Source organism: Balaenoptera borealis (assembly GCF_965194805.1).
Source record: "Balaenoptera borealis genome assembly, chromosome: 4".
Lineage (NCBI taxonomy): Eukaryota > Metazoa > Chordata > Mammalia > Artiodactyla > Balaenopteridae > Balaenoptera > Balaenoptera borealis.
In genome coordinates, this window is record NC_138861.1 from 97346797 (window position 1) to 97363730 (window position 16934).

The 16934-nt window shown below is 35.4% G+C and overlaps 1 protein-coding gene across 1 annotated transcript in view; it reads right to left on the reverse strand.

Annotated features, from left to right (window-relative positions):
* Window positions 1-16934, reverse strand: part of STIM2 (stromal interaction molecule 2) — a 162876-nt gene that overhangs the window by 29096 nt on the left and 116846 nt on the right. The window contains exon 4 of the mRNA XM_082389255.1: window positions 3687-3798. Coding sequence (XP_082245381.1) covers window positions 3687-3798 — 112 coding nt within the window. The remainder of the gene's footprint in view (window positions 1-3686; window positions 3799-16934) is intronic.

The following is a 16934-nucleotide window of genomic DNA, read 5'->3' on the forward strand; positions in this document are numbered from 1 at the left end:
TTATAATCATTAATTACCTCTGCCATTTTACTATCATTTCATAAACAAGAAAATTGTAAGTAATTTACTGAACATAGCAGACTTTTAAAAAATCATCCTCAATTTAGATCATATTGCTTTTCTTTATAAATATCTTTTAAAACAGCTATACCTTTACATTCTAATATTTAAACTATTTAAGCAAAGTCCACTGAAGTCATAAATGGGAAGTAAAAAGTCATCACTGGCTGGGGGAGTAAACTGAGGGACTGATGTAGTAAGAAGTATTGAACCATTTCATTAGCAATGAAGAAAGTATGCAGGGTGCCAAAAGGCATAGGTGAAATAAGGAAATAAAATCACTCCGTTTTGGACTTCAAATCCAAGTATCCCAGTTGTCAAGATTTCTTATCAACCAATATGATGCCAAGAAGGGTCTTACGATACAAAGTGTAATAATAATAATAAAACTGTTAATAACAATGACGATTACAACAAGCATGTACTACGTGCTGGGTACTGTGCCAAGGGTTTTTAGAACTCAAAGAACCTATAATATGTGTAAAGTTGCCATTTTATAGATGAGGAAACTAAGGTACTGCGAGGCTGAGTAACTTGCCCAAGGTTACTAATTAGTAAGAAGTAAGGCAGGGATTCAAACCCAAATGTGTATGATCCCAATGACTGTACTCTGAACCACTACATTTTATTTAGGAAGATTTCAGGTTACAGAAATCCGATGAGGTTTCTACAAAACTTCAGAGAGTAAAGAACTCTAACTTGCCCTATAGAAAATGCCTTCCCTCATCATCTCTGCAGGTAACCTTTTGTGTATGCTCCTGTTACATCTTCAATATGACACTTATCAAAGTGCTTGAAGGCAAACTATGCCTCATCTCTTTATCCCCAAACCTAGCATGGTGCTTGGCAAAAGTAGATGCTTGATAAATGTTTATATAACAGATGAATGAATGCATGGATGGATGCATGAATGAATAGCAATACTATCGGTAGACTAAATTTAAGACAGACAATGAGATGTAGTAAAAAGGAAACTATAAAACAGAATTTTATGCAAAGTTCTATATGAGCCCAGAGGTGGAAGCAATTCTACCTGAGTGGGTGAGGATGTCAGGAAAGTTCACACAGGTCTGAAAGGAATGAGGAGGCATGTGTCAGGTGAAGAGAGCCTTAGTATAAGCTCTGGTAACAAGAATTACAGAATATAGAAAATACAATAAAAGGCTTAAAGATAACCATGACATAAAACTAACATAATTTTACCTACCTACTGCAGATGTAACAATATTTTAATGCCACAGAAAGGAAACAAAATAATGAATTATTGTAGGTATGTGTACATCTGGAATGTGTAATACATTTTCTTATACATTCTTATAAATAGTTCTTATATCTACAGTTACCCTACAAAAAAGTTTAAGTTCAAAAGTTGTGAAGTTAATTTCTATTACCATATACAAGTTAAGCTTTTAAATGGACTCATCTAATTTCTATTACCATATAAAACGGGCTTGATGAAGGCTATTCCAGTTTTCCTTTCCCCTCCATTCAAAAAGCCTCCAGTGGGCTGACCTGAAAGCCGAACTTCCACATTTATAAGCTTTTCTTCTGTAGTAACATGTTCACTATTTTTAAAAAACTGATCTTGATTTAGTGTGTGATGTTATCTCAACAATTCTACCAGAATTTGAGGTTATCTCTGATAACCTTTACTTAACCAAAAGAAAAAAGTGGCTATAACATTTATGGTCAAAACATCAAGCAGCCTGGGACTTCCCTGGTGGTGCAGTGGTTAAGAATCTGCCTGCCAATGCAGGGGACATGGGTTCTATCCCTGGTCCGGGAAGATCCCACATGCCACGGAGCAACTAAGCCCGTGTGCCACAACTACTGAGCCTGCACTCTAGAGCCCGCGAGCCACAACTGCTAAAGCCCGCGAGCCACAGCTGCTAAAGCCCGCGCACCTAGAGCCTGTGCTCCATAACAAGAGAAGCCACCACAATGAGAAGCCCGTGCACCTCAACGAAAAGTAGCCCCCGCTCGCCACAACTAGAGAAAGGCCACGTGCAGCAACGAAGACCCAATGCAGCTCAAAAAAACAAACAAAATCAAGCAGCCTATTTTATTTCATGTTGTTGTTATATAAAGAAACTTCCCAAAAGACAGGATAAGAAAAATTCTATATGTTCCAGGGTAACATAACTTGAAAAACCCTAATCCCATCAATGCTCTACTATCCTGTTTTGTTTTAACTTAGAAACTTGTCTTATTTAAAAGCAAGAACTCTATTTTATTTTTTTTTTCCTTCTTTTCAGCATCTAGTTGCACCATGAACATACAAGACACTTAATATGCACTTGTTGATTTGACTCTTAACTCCATAATTTCATCATTATAGTCATGTGCACAGTAAAATCAGAAATACTGATGTTGATTTTCAGAATACATTTAAGAAGATATGAAAACTTTCAACTTGATCCAAAATACAAACTTCAAAGCAACAAATGCCTCTTATTTAAATAGGATGTATAAGTAAATTGATTAGAAATAAAATATGCATATAATAATTAGATAGCATTATTAGAGACTTTTTGGTACAAGAAACAATCTAGGTTGGAATGGAACATAAGCAATCTCATAAGGGTCAAGTTCCAGTGGAATTATGCAAATTTTAACATTTAAATCTTTAACAATTATTAGGTTAACTAATGGAATTTTTAAAACATAATTTAGAAAAGTAGTGACAATTAATTCCAGACACCTAAGGAATAAATTGGCATCCTATACTTTGGTATCAGATCTCTCTGTGTTCAAATGCTACCTTGGGCAAAATATTTAACTTCTCTCTGACTTGGTTTTTTCAATCTGTAAAATGGGGATAATAATACACTGTACTTCATTTTAACCATGAAGCTTATATGAGATAATATACAGTACCTCTATGTAATATACATTCAAAAATGGTTGTTATTATTTACAGTTTATTTATTAAACTTCATGTTTTTGAGGTTTAACATATGGTCACTAAAATTAAGTGTTGTTATTAAAAGAATACCAATTAAGACTAAGGATCTGTACGTTAATCCATTCAAATAGGTCTTTTCATAAAGGTGGACCCATATCAAATGAATAAGCTTTTGTTACATTTACAATGGGGTCAGAGGTCGGCCCTTTGTTTTTTGGGGTTTTTCTGTTGTTTTTTTTTTTTGGCTGCATTGGGTCTTCGTTGCTGTGCATGGGCTTTCTCTAGTTGCAGCGAGTGGGGGCTACTCTTCGTTGCAGTGCACAGGCTTCTCATCGCAGTGGCTTCTCCTGTTGTGGAACATGGGCTCTAGGCGTGTTGGCTTCAGTAGTTGCAGCACGCTGGCGCAGTAGTTGCAGATCGCAGGCTTAGCTGCTCCACAGAGGTTGGCCCTTTGATGTTATCTAAAAAAGATGTAGTTGACCTACCTTCTAATTTTCAAAATTACTTTCCTTAGGAATAAATATTTTAAAAGGCCAGATTATTTAGGCAAGAAAAATTGGTTAAAGCTTGCAAATTCACACTGTACAGATATCAAAGAATGGATATATTTATAATATGTTCTTTGAGCACTGAGCCACAGAAGTAACTTGTAGATTTTGCTTTGAAAAGTAACATTATTCTCCAGGAGTACAAAAAATACATTTGAATAATAAAGACCCACCTGGGAAGCGTTGTTCCTTTGACATTATTGTCTCTAAAATTCTTCTCATATTGGGGTAGTTCAACAAATTCTATCAACCACTGAAGCGTGTCCTCAAGGGTCCAATTATGAACTGCAAAAGATGAAAAGAGAAGGAATATTTTAAACACATCTGCTTTCAGAATTTATATAAATTATATATATATTTATATACATACACATATGTATAACAATACTATAACTTAATTGGAACTAAAGATGTTAGACTGAATTTTCAATTCAATTCAATCAATAATAAGTACTACAATAATATGTAGCATTCTATGAAAAGCTAAAAACAATGGAGACATACCTCCTACCCTTAAGGGCTTACAATCTAGAACAGAGAAGACACATAAAGGAAAAGATAACAAAATATTAACATGCTTAATTCTAAAACAAGCATCTATGCAAAGTTTGAACAGGACGAAATAATCCACTATTTCCCTGGTTGTAAACTTACCAGATATGTATTTATTCATTCATTCTTTCATTTAGCCATCCATCCATATAATACTGTGAACCTGAGTATCAGGTTCCATTCTAAGCACTGGGAACATGGCAGTAAAGAAGATGGATAAAGTCCTTACTCTCATAAAACAAATTCTTTTGGGAGTGGGGAGGGGCAATTAACAAAAGGAGGAAGAAAAGAGGAGGAAATTTCAGATAGTGATCAGCTATTAAGAGAGAAAAGATGTCAGGGTAAAGTCTCTCTGAGGAGCTGTTACCTGAATTAATACCTAAAAATTGCAAGGAGTCAACATTGTGATGATCTAGGAGAAAAAATAATCCAGACAAAGGAGAAAGCTGGTGTAAAAACCTTAAGATAAGGAATGAACTAGCTGTGTTTGAGGGAAAGAAAGTAGTCAGAGGGGCCAGGTCAAAAAATACTTTCAAAAATTCTGGATATTTTTCTAATTTCAATAAGAAGAAGGAGAGGTAAATAATCTATGTTTTTAAAATATCACTATCCAATGTGAAGAATGAATTGTGAGAGACAAGACTGAAAACAGAGAGGAATAAGGAGACCATTCCTTCCACAACTGTCCAAGCAAAAGGGGTTATATTCCCTTGGACTAACGTGCTAGTAGAGGATATGGTGACAAGTGGTCAGATTCAGGACATATTCTGGGGAAAATGCTTTCAGATGTTCTGATGAAATGGATGGGGTCTGATAGCTAGAGGAAAGCCAAAAAAAGTACGGAGAGTGCTGCCACTAACTGAGATAGGAAAGAATGAGGAGGAACAAACTGGGGAGGCAAGTAGGGGCAGGTGATAGAGATCGAAAGTTCTATTTTTAGACATGTTATGTTTGAAGTATGTATTAGATATTTAAGTGCCAATATACGTAGCAGTCAGATATACAAACCTCAAGCTTGGGGAAGAGTGAGGTAAGGAACAGAGATATAAATTAGAAGTCATGGGCATATAGATGGTCTTTAGACTAAATGAAATCACCCAGAAGAGTTGAAGATAGCTGTTAATGGATTCTAGAAGATTGGTTCTAAATCATGAAGAAAAGAATAGCTAATGTCTCTTCTCCTAGACACTTATTTTGAGTTAAGCCCTTTAATGCATTTTTCCCTTTAAACCTTTAAAAAAAAAAAAGCTTATGAGGCACTAACATGATTATCTCCATTTTGGAGATGAGAAACTGAGAAGTTAACGGGACCAAGATAGGAGTAGCTGAACTGGATCTGAACCCAGGCCAACTGACCTCAGGACCTGATTCTACACTACTCTAAGAGCAATAATATTAAATAATAGTAGAGATATAAGCAAGCAGTTAAACACTGGAAGCAACTCAGACATTTCTGTTGATACTTGAAGAGTAGGAAGAACAATAAGTTTATCCAAAGGAAAGGATGCAAATGTGCTTGAAAAAAGAGCTCCATGTTCGTCTGCATTTCATCTGAGGGTGTGGAGAAACAAAATGCTTATAGAACACAGAAAAGGCCAAAGTAGAGTGAAGAAAACAAATGAGCAATAAAAGCAGAGATGGGAATCCATCTGTGATAAATCTGAGATAAGATCTTTCTGATTATGTTAGCAATGTGCCTTTTTTCATTAAGTGTTCTTTAGAGGAAAAGCTTAACTAAATCATAAACAAAAAATTAACAAAAATTAATTTTTAAATTACATATGATATTTGATAATTTTATACTGAGACAAAGCTTTGACTATTTTTTTAATGAGCTCTCTTTCATGTGTTCCTGCCATAAGCTTGGGCATGTGCCTGAGGCTGCTGTATCCATTTAGCCAGATAACTTAGAATAAATATCAGCCAAAGGTTCAGGCCCTGGGTGCTTTCCACTGAATTTAATACATGCAAAGTAGCCTTTTTATCTTAAGTTTCTTCCTATCCAAGATGAACTGCATTGAGAATTGCCTTGCCTTGACTGCCAAGAAACCGACGGTGCAGCTGCACCTCACACACCCACACAAAAACCTCAGCCAAGAAAACAGGATAAGATTCTCTCTGTCATTTCTATGGCTGTTCAGCTGATCAAAAGCAAAAGTCCCTGATCTAAACACTCCAGTACATCAAAATAGTCCCTCAATTCCCAATGAACCAAGATAGAAAAGAAGAAAAATCAAATGAAAAATAATACATGTTTAAAAGTACACAAATCCTAGTATTACTCCGTCTAATAAATAGAATATTATAGTGGTTCTAAAGTAATTTTCTTTTCACTGAATCTGTAAAACTCCAAAATTCTAACATAGAGCACACATTTTACTTTGGTGGGGGGGAGGTTTATTTCTTCTTCTTGTGCTATTTGGTTTCTTCGGTGATGCCTAGTAAATACCTTCACTTCTCAAGAGCAGGAGCTGTATTTTATATTAGCTTTCTCTGCTCCAATTACAGTAAATTGTCTTTCAATTCTTAGGACAGATAATACTATGTCCTTCCTCAGGGCCTTTGCACATGCTGTTTCCTCTTTCCCTTTCTCTATCCCTCTGACTCATCTTTGCCTATTTACTTTGTTGAGCCTTCATATTGCAGTTAAAACTTTAATTCCTCAGGGGAGCCTCCTCAAACATTACTATATGATCATATATCACTCTGTACTTTTAGGCATAGCATTTAACTAATTATAATTATTTATTTGTATGATTATTGTTTCAACATCTGTTTATAACCACTAAAGCATGAGTTTCTTGCTCACCATTCTAGCCCTAGCACTTGGTACACAAAAGGCACTAAACAAATTATCTATTGGATCCTCTTGAATAAACGAAGTAGAGTGTGTTTAATTGAGAAGTATTATGAAAATCTATTTTCATATTTTAGAAAGGAGATTCAAACAGAAATAGGAATTTGTCTGTATGACAAATTTTTGATGGCAAAGGAATTATTCATTTAAGAATTATCCATAGGACTTCCCTGGTGGCGCAGTGGTTAAGAGTCCGCCTGCCGATGCAGGGGACGCGGGTTCGAGCCCTGGTCGGGGGAGATCCCACATGCTGTGGAGCAGCTAAGCCTGTGCACCACAGCTACTGAGCCTGTGCTCCGCAAGGAGAGAAGCCACCACAACGAGAAGCCCGCGAACCTCAACGAAGACCCAACTCAGCCAAAAATAAATAAATAAACTTAAAAAAAAAAAAAAAAAAAAAAAAAAAAAAGAATTATCCATAAATCAACTATACTTCAATTTTAAAAAGTAAATTAAAAAAAGAGAATTATCCAGTTCCTTAGTATCTGCCTCTCACTGCTCTTTCACATGTGCTGTTGCTAAATACCATTCCCACCAGAGGGCGGGCAGAGGAGGATATGATACTCCTTTAAAAATATAGATTTTTTAAATCTATCTGTAAAGCTACAGAAATGTCAGTTTCTACATTGTTAACTTATATTGTTTCTGCTAGAAATTGTGGCCAGTGCCATAGGTTGGTGTCTTTGAGTGATTTTTGGCAATTTATTCCAAGACCAAGGGAAAGAACTCTGGAATTCAAACAGACCTGATTCTAGTCCCAGCTGTGTCACTAACTCATTGTGATATCATAGCCAGATTATTTAACTGTGACTCTGTTTCTCAACACACACACAAAATAATGAAATTGAGCTAGACCATCTTTCAAATTCACTCAAATTCTGTTTTTATGATTTTGTTATAATGAACAAGAGATAACGTTTAAAAGATTGCTAAACTGTTAACCTAGAACAGTAGATTACAGAATACTGAGAGGGAAAAAGTAACTCTAAGAACTTTTAGGACAGCAACAAAACTGTTCCTAACATTTACTACATGTTTATTAAACACCAGGAGATTTGCAAAACTTATTTCAAACCACCATTGCAACAACCGTTTTGAAGTAGGTACTTTCATCATCATACAGAACCTATAAGTTTATGAAGGTGAAGTTTTTAATTAGATAAAACAGATTACTAAATGGTCAAACCAGGTTTCAGACCAAGTCCATTTCTAGAATTGTCTACCATTGTACAATAACATTACCTCTTTAGAGTTAGGTAAGTGGTCCTCATAATCAAATTAGGCACTACAAGTAGACGGTTTATGCTCCATACTTGAAACCATATATGCAGCTTTCTAAATCTGCCATATTCCCCCATGCCACTCCTTCAACCTGGAATGGCTTTCCATTCTTCCTTCTTTGCCAGGCTTGCTCTTCCTTAGCCTTCAGATCAGGAAGTCACTCCTCCACGAAGTTTTCCCTATCTATCCATTTCCAGATTATAGTTGCTCTTCCTTGCTCCCCTGATCACATGTACCTGTATCTGCCATAGGATTTATCACATACTCTAATGTAATTGTCCGTGCTTGTGTTACCCTCTGGATGATGAGTTCCCAGAGGGCAGGAACTTGTTCTTTTACCTAACACAGTGATTATTAACACCATAATGCCACATTCCTTTGATATAGGATTTTACATTTTACTACACACTTTCACATACATTCTCATTTAACACCTCCAAACCACATCTGAGAGACAGCTGTTACCTCTACAGTCTATAGAGAGAACCTTATCCAAGAGAGGTCATGTAATTACAATGTAGTTACACAGCTAGCATCTGAACTCAAATCTTCTGACTCCAAGTTCACTGCCAATATAGGTGGCTCCTGATTTAAAAGAAGAGCTCACTATTTAACGTTAAAATTCAAAACACATTTTCTCATAGAAAAAAAGCTTCCAGACCTACAGTACTAATAGTAATTCAAGAGTTAAACATTACATATGAGCAATCTGCTGTGGGTAACTGCGTTAATGGATTCAGGATTCCACTACAGGCATTAAGTAAGCATCATGGCCTACTGAAGGCCTGGAGGCAGTAACACAATAGCCCAATGGAGCTACACCAGTTCTTCATCATGGGACTGACTCCTAGGACTTGAAAAGGGGGCTCTAACAGCCTGAAGGGTAAGATTTCAAAGAGTCAGGGGATTGAGAGCTGGAGCAGGGCTCTGGAGCAAAGCAAGTAGTGTGGGACAGGGGAGAGTGGGGACAGGATGGTGACGAGAACCAAATCTCCAGGAGACGAGGGGGTGTGGGAGAACACATTTATGGATTTTTCACAGGAACAGAGAGGCACTATGAGGACTCTCCTTTCCATGCCCCCCTTGCTGCTCTCTAAAGGGCTCTTTCTGTAATAGGGAATGAGACTCCTGATTCTACACCAAAACACTTCCTCTTTCCTGCCCTTCCTACTTGCTATCGTCAATGCCACCTCCATATAATTAGTTTGGACCAACACTTTGAAAAGATGAAAAACAGTAACTGGGCCTCAGGGGAGACAGCAGTAGACTCTATAGTAATGGGGAGAATGAAGAGAGAGTAAGGGCTAGAAATACCCAGCAACAGAGAGGTAAAGAATCAAGCATTCCTGTGGCCACCCAGCAAAAGCAGCCTTCTAAAAAAGACTCATGAGTCATGCATAGGTACATGCTCAGTTGTACAAACTAGGTTATAAGTAGAAGAAACACTCCAACTGAAAGTGGTCTCTCCCTCCCCTGAATTTCTATAGTACTTACTATTTCTACCAAATGGCATATCATATGTGCTGCCTTATTTTGTAACAGTTTGCTTAATTACATCTTATGTTCCTACCATACTGTAAGCTTCCAGCAGCCCAGCATAAAGATGCCATTTAAGTATTAGCTAAATATATAACTGACTTTTTTCTTCCTTAAAGAAGCTGTTTTGTTTTGTTTTTGTGTCTACTTGCTGTCCCATAGTGGAATGAAAGACAAACCGTACTGTTTTCATGATATCCCATTTCAAAGAGAATCCCTGACTCCAAAAGAGGATCACAGAGACTTACAATGGAGGCTAAGGTGCCAGTTTATAGCCATGTGTTTGACAGTTGGATGAGATGAGAATTTGTGTGCTTTCAGTCCATCTCTGCCTTAAACAAATGTGACAGACAGGAACAGTGCAAAAGAGAAACTTCAGAGGATTTACATATATGTATTTACTTGCTCATTTCATCTGTAGAAGGCCATCTTATAAAACCAATGCACCCAGTGCACTTAGTCATATACTTGTATTAAGTTACAGGCCTAAAAATACAAAACAGCTTAGTGAAGTACCACGATGTAAGTTTTCATCTGTTGTATTTAATATTAAGCACATGCTGTCCTAAAAGGCTTCAAAGATGATTTGTGAAATCACCTAAATACTGTGAGGGAGAAAACTAATTTCTAATTAGAAAGCATTAGTGTGCATGTAGAGACATGTTAATAAAGCAGTACCTAACATTTTGTGAGCACTTGGCAAGTTCCAGGAACTGTGCTAAATGCTTTACATGAATTATCTCATGAAATCCTTTCAACAACCCTATGAACTAGGTTTTAGGAGTAATATTATAATCTTGGTTTACAGATCAGGAAGCTGAGTCTCAGAGAGTATGAGTAACTTGTCTAAATTCACACACCAAGTAAGCAGTGGAGTTAGGATTCAAAACCACATCAACTTCAAAGCCCCAACTCTTAACCATTATGCACTTCCTCCTCCCCTCCCCTGCATACTGAGAAAATTTCAAAGCCACCGTCAGCTGTGTCACATCTTGTGTATAACAGACACACCATTTACATTTACTCTGCATTTCATTTCTTAATATCTCCTATTACTTTTTAAAAACTGCTATCTTCTAAATTTATGATAAAAACATTTGTAATGTTCTTAATGTTAGGAAAGCAACTAACATTACTTTAACAGTTTCTTTTGGGAAACTAATGTATTTCAAAGAAATCAACTTGTGATATTTTACTACAGTACCATATAGCTACATACAGTACAGTTACTACACACTTACTACTTTCTATTAAAGTATGAAAACTTCTTTATAAGTAACAAAAGGTGTGGTAAGGGGGTCAGGAAGGAGAAAGAAGAAACATTGTTAAAAAAGTAACTATACTTAAAGCTGGCCATATGAAATGGTTAATAAAAACAAGTTCTATATTTTGAAGCTACTCTGATACACAAGCTAAAAATTATTTGTCATTTGAAAAATATTTGAATTACTGGCATGTTTATGTGACGTACTAATTTCTAAAATATAGGTGCAGACCAGTATTCACAGCTTCTCCAAATTCAATTTCAACTAAGAATTTTAAGTTACAAAAGCCTCAGAAGTTCTTACAGTGACAGACAATTTATCTGGGGAAACTGCAACTAACCAAAGGTTCAACATAGCAGGACTTCGATGAAAAGCAACTTTAACTAAATGTAATATAAACATTAAAAAAAAATAACTTTTTAAAATATAAAAAATGAAAATGTTTAAAGCTTTCCACACTTAATCTCAACTCAGGCGGTTTATAGACTTTGTGGTATCAGTTCTGAGTGAGACTTCAGATGATCAGCTGCTCAGCACAGTCAAGGGAGGCTTATCTTTAGAACAGAACCAGCATGTGAGCGCCTCATCTGCACAGTGGTCAGTGGGGCATGTCTCTGTTAACAGGACTAAGTTCCTGCACCATGCTATATTTGGACACCTAAAAGCCACACCCTGAAATTGGGAAGTCTAGACATTAGTAGATATTAGTAGTTGTATCAAAGAGAAGTAAGTACACACTTTCTCTCATGAGCTCCTTACCTTTTACCATGCAAGAATTACATGTAATTTTTAGACACTCTAGATAAATATTGGTAAATGTCTGAATGTTCAGAACTCAAAAATTACCAGGTGTTCTCTCTCCAACAGTGGTACAATGGACACTAAGGGAAGGCTTTAATACTTTTCCTGTTGTAAACTGCAATCTTATCATTTAAACGGAGTATACCATCAACACCTAGTTTCGTGAAGATGATGAAAGATAACAAAGACATATCTAAAAAATAGAAACTGGAGAAACATTGAGTCTCAAAGTTGTATGACTGTTCTGAAGATTAACTAACAAAATGTGTGTGGAAATAACTCTTAGGAATGGTAAAACTGCTCCACAAATGTAAATTATTATCATAATATAATAAATATTGTTACTTATAATAAATAAGTAAATTCAAGGAATTTGCTCTCTTTATAAATAAGTCCACAAAATCAGTGAACTCAATAGCTATAAGGGAATTAAATGTTTAATCAAGTTTTCCTAAACATCTCATTACGATGTCATCGAAGATGTCAGGGACAGAGTGGCTGAATCTCTGGTTATGCATCTTCCATTTTACACTCAGCCCTCAACCTTCTTTTTCTAAAACACTGAACTGAGACTACAAAGAGTAGTTCACATCAAATGAAAATAAGTTATTTAAGGGCAGACAATATCTCTTATTCCTTTCTATATTCCCAACATGTTATATATACAATGCCAAAAATACAGCAGGCACTAAACAAATGTGGAATGGCAGATGTTTCTTAGGAACTCAATTAATACTTGCTAGATGAGTGAATGAATTACAAAATGATTTATTAACCAAGGCTGCCGGGAAAATGTCACCTTTGCATTCACTTTAAAAGAGTGGCATTTCTAGATAAAGCAACAAACTTTTTCAAAAGTACGGCTAAGCTTCATAAAAAAGAAAGGATGCTACTTTTCAAAGAATATGTTGAACAACAATTCTATAATTATAATTATTATATTTACAAATGTCTGCTTTAATTTTCTGCTATTAAGATTTCAAAAATGCTCAATTTTTTTCCTCTTGGAATTTGGGAGTTTCTTCAAAAGACTATCTGCACAGGTGACTTGGGATTCTTATACTCAACAAATATTTACTGAGTGCACAGTAATTACTCCTGGGCACTAGATAAAATAAACGTAAAACATCAGAGTCAAGAAATTATTACCAAGACTAACATAAAGCTCAATGTAAGAAAATGTATTGACTTTAAGAGGAAGTTCAACAAAAATGAACACAAAGCCCAGTTAATAAATACCTTATTTCTAAAGGGTATTAAATCAAAGGCCAGCTAAAATTGGAGCTTTCACTGCTTCTTGTCACACAGCTCCAGGTAAGAAGAGACATCACATGCAAAACGTGTTAATCCTTATTTCTCCTAGAATACAAATATTCACCAATTCCAACGGTAAAAGCATTCTCAAGATAATATTACCTAGGAACTTTGATATGACTTTTTCTAGTACATGTAGCATTTAAAATTCTAACAGTTCACAAATGCTATTAGCTGCATTTACTTGGTATATAGCATTTTCCAATTTAGGTTTCAACTACTATATAGAGTAGTGGTTTAACTCATTACTATTAATGCCAAAACAATTTAGGAAAAGTTCACTTGTTTTCTGAGTACTACTGACACAATGATTGAAACATTAAAATATTAAATAGCCTCCCCATTCACAGGGGACCTTTGTCAATAGCTAGAGTTATGTGATGAAGGAAAAATGTGAATAATGTGCTTCAGTGATAAAAATAAATTCATAAAGACGAACTCCTTAATACAATGTCACTGTATAGTGCTCACTCGACTTCTCTCCAAAGTCTTTTTAAATTCTCAAATTGCCCAGCAGTAGCTGGGTTCCATGTGAGGATGGGAAGATAGGCTAGTGGTGGGCAGAGTCTGCCTAATGAGGACAATGGGAACACCAGGTCCCTACAAGGCAGGCTCCTGAGTGAGGAAGCAGCCCAATGGTGTCAAGAGACTGAATATGTACAGGGGGACTCAGCAAATTAGAAAATATATTGAAGATAACAGAGCTAGGTGTTTCATAGTCAGTGAAATGAGATACAAATAGGGAAAGAAGTCAACTAGAATTAACCAGCTAGAATTAATCCAGTAGTGTTAGACTGGTATCAATGTGAACTGGTAACAGGTATCAGTGAGAACTCGTGACTTTTAATATATAGAGAGAAGTAAATAGAGATGTGTGTGTGTGTTTCTTAACTCTGTCCACTGAGAAGGCCTGGGAATAATACCTCAGTAGCAATGAGAACACCTAGTGTGCAAATCTTGGTTTCTAAATACCACCTCAACTAAAAGCAACCAGAACTCCTTGGAGAAATGGTTGTTTCCAGGGGTAGGGCTGAGAAATAACAAAATAAGCCTGGAACATCTTTTTGTGCCAGAATATAAGGAAAGCTCAAAAAATGATAGAGACATACATATGAAAGAATAGAAAAGCCAGCTTGAAAGGCTTCCCACTAGCCATAGTTGGGACAATTTAAGCATTAAAATAATGAGAGCAACAAATCCAGGAGTCCATGCTGATATAAATGAATAAATGCTTAAGATCAATCTTCAGAACAGTTATAAGATTTTGAGATTCACTATTTTCCCAATTTCTATTTTCAAGATATGTCTGTTATCTCCCACCCTTTTCACAGGACAAGATGCTGACAATACACTGTTTAAATTTCTTCCTTATAATAAAATGCAACTAATAAATAGAATGATGGAATTTGAAAAATTACAATTTGGCAACCATCAGAGTAATAATTAATTCAGGCAAGAAACATTCACAGATGCTGAAACTAGTGGGTGAAAGTGATATGAGGAATGTGATGTTACAAAGTCTCCAAGTTTCTCTCCACACACACACAAAATATTACAAAGGGGGAAAAAAGTAACTTTACAGTTACAGAAATGGAGTAGACACTATCTTAATCAAGTGATCAAAGGTAACACCACATAAGACAAACTGACACCATGTGCCAATCAAAAGAATTTAATGAAAAGAATCATTTCTGTGACAGTCCAGCCCAAATGCCTAACAGGGATCTAGTCATATGAAAACATCAAACAAACCCTAATTTAGATACAATCTACAAAATGACACTTTTGACAATTACTGGCCAAAGACATGCAAGGCAAGGAAATACTATGGAACTGTTCCAGATTAAAGAAGACTACAAACTCAGGACAACTGAATACTCTTGGATCCTTTGGCTATAAAGGTCATTATGAGGATAAAAGGCAAAATTGGAATGAGGGTCTCTGGACAAAGTGTATATGAGTTCTTTGTTCTGGTCCTGCAACTTTTCACTAAATTTGAAATTGCTTTCAATTAAAAAAACTGCATTAATAATCTTTCTTTTTCAATTATGCAGGCAGAGAGTTCTAACAATTGCTAACTTCATTACTTTTGTAGTTTGTGGTTTTCTTCAAGAAAGTATGGTAATCTTTTAACACTAACAATGATAATAGCAAATATTAGGCCCTTATTAGCTGTTAAGTATTGTTCTAAGCTCTATATATTAACTCATTTAATCCTCAACACAATCCTCTAAGGTGGGTACTATTACTACCTACATTTTACAGATGGGGAAAGCTAAAGACAGAAAGATTAAGGTACTTGCTCAAGGGGAAAAAAATTTACTGTTACACAAAGAGCTGAATCTAGGAAGTCAAGCTCCACACTTTCTATGGAATACTGTCTCTCTAGGAAAGGACAGCTGTACCTTGGAGTTTCGCAAGATACCAGTAACTAAAAGATGAGAGACCTCAGTGATTATAAAGCCTCAGAATCCATAAAAAGTTTATTTGTTGTTCAACATTCATTTAGTACCAGGTTGAAAAGATGTAAGATCTTAAATTCATAATACTGGAAATTTCTAGTACAGATTTATGATGTTTATTTAGCAAAAAAACTAATAATAAACTACTACAAAAATATTTATGATACTTTCGAAAACTAGACTTTAAAGAAGACCAATTCTTTTCTTAACTTTGGTTGCATTCAGGAATAACCTGAAATTTAAGTAGTTTTTTTTTTTAGGAACATCGTGACTACATTGGTTTAAAACACTAAAACATCTGAACTTTACTATTTCTCTACTGTAAAAGTAGAGCTGGAGTTGAAATAACCTTTTTTGTGTGTGTGCCTTTTCTAACTGTCTATTCAATAATTCCCAGTTATATTTCTTTGTTCTCTTGAAACTGACTTATTTCCCAGATCCAGAAGCGCTTTCCTGCTTTAACTTTTTTTTTTTCCAGGCCCCAGCTGTGTCAATGGGGAAGAAAGTAAATCTGCTTACTCTGGTGAAACAGTGTTGGAGACAAAACAACAAGTTATTTCCAAATAATTAAATTCAGAGTTCTACTTAAATTATAAATTGCCCTCTTATTTCTAGTGAGTAATGAGTATCTATTTTAATGGAAGTGTTGACAAACCAAAAACCATAGAAGTGACCTCTAAGTCCTGCCTAACCAATTTACTTGCAAAATAAATTCTTACATTCCAGAAGACAAATACCATATCTATTCGTAATTTATCCATGTCTTCAGTCTACACAAATGCTACTAATAAAAATATTACACCAATTTGGTATTTCAGAGAATTCTGCTCCTTGCTTCCTATTAATATAAAGAAAATGAAAGACAATCACAACGACATCAAATTAATTTCTGAAAAAATATTATCCAAATTCTTCATTAAAAAATATAAAAAATGAAGACAGCACCGTAAACTAAATAAAACTTCCATTTCTTACAGTAGTCTAAATCTCATGAAAGTATTGCTTTTCCTAGAATTGATAACAGCAAAGTACTGCCTATAACTACTTATAATTTAATAACTTTTTATAATTTCATAAAAGCATATCTCCCTAGACAATTCTCTGGACGCCTTTATAAACTTTATATTCATTGACTCTCTAATGTTATATTTGTTCTTTTCCCTACTGAGAAGACCTCACTTGGCAAAAATTCATGAGTAACTCAAAAGATAAGAATTCTAGGACATCATGAAGACACAGCACTGCAAAAACCTTCTACATTCTTAGGCTCTTTACAGTAAAGTTACCAGTAGTTGCGAACAGTAGTTGGTATTCTTAGATATTACTTAAGTGTGACGAATACTATTTGCTTTT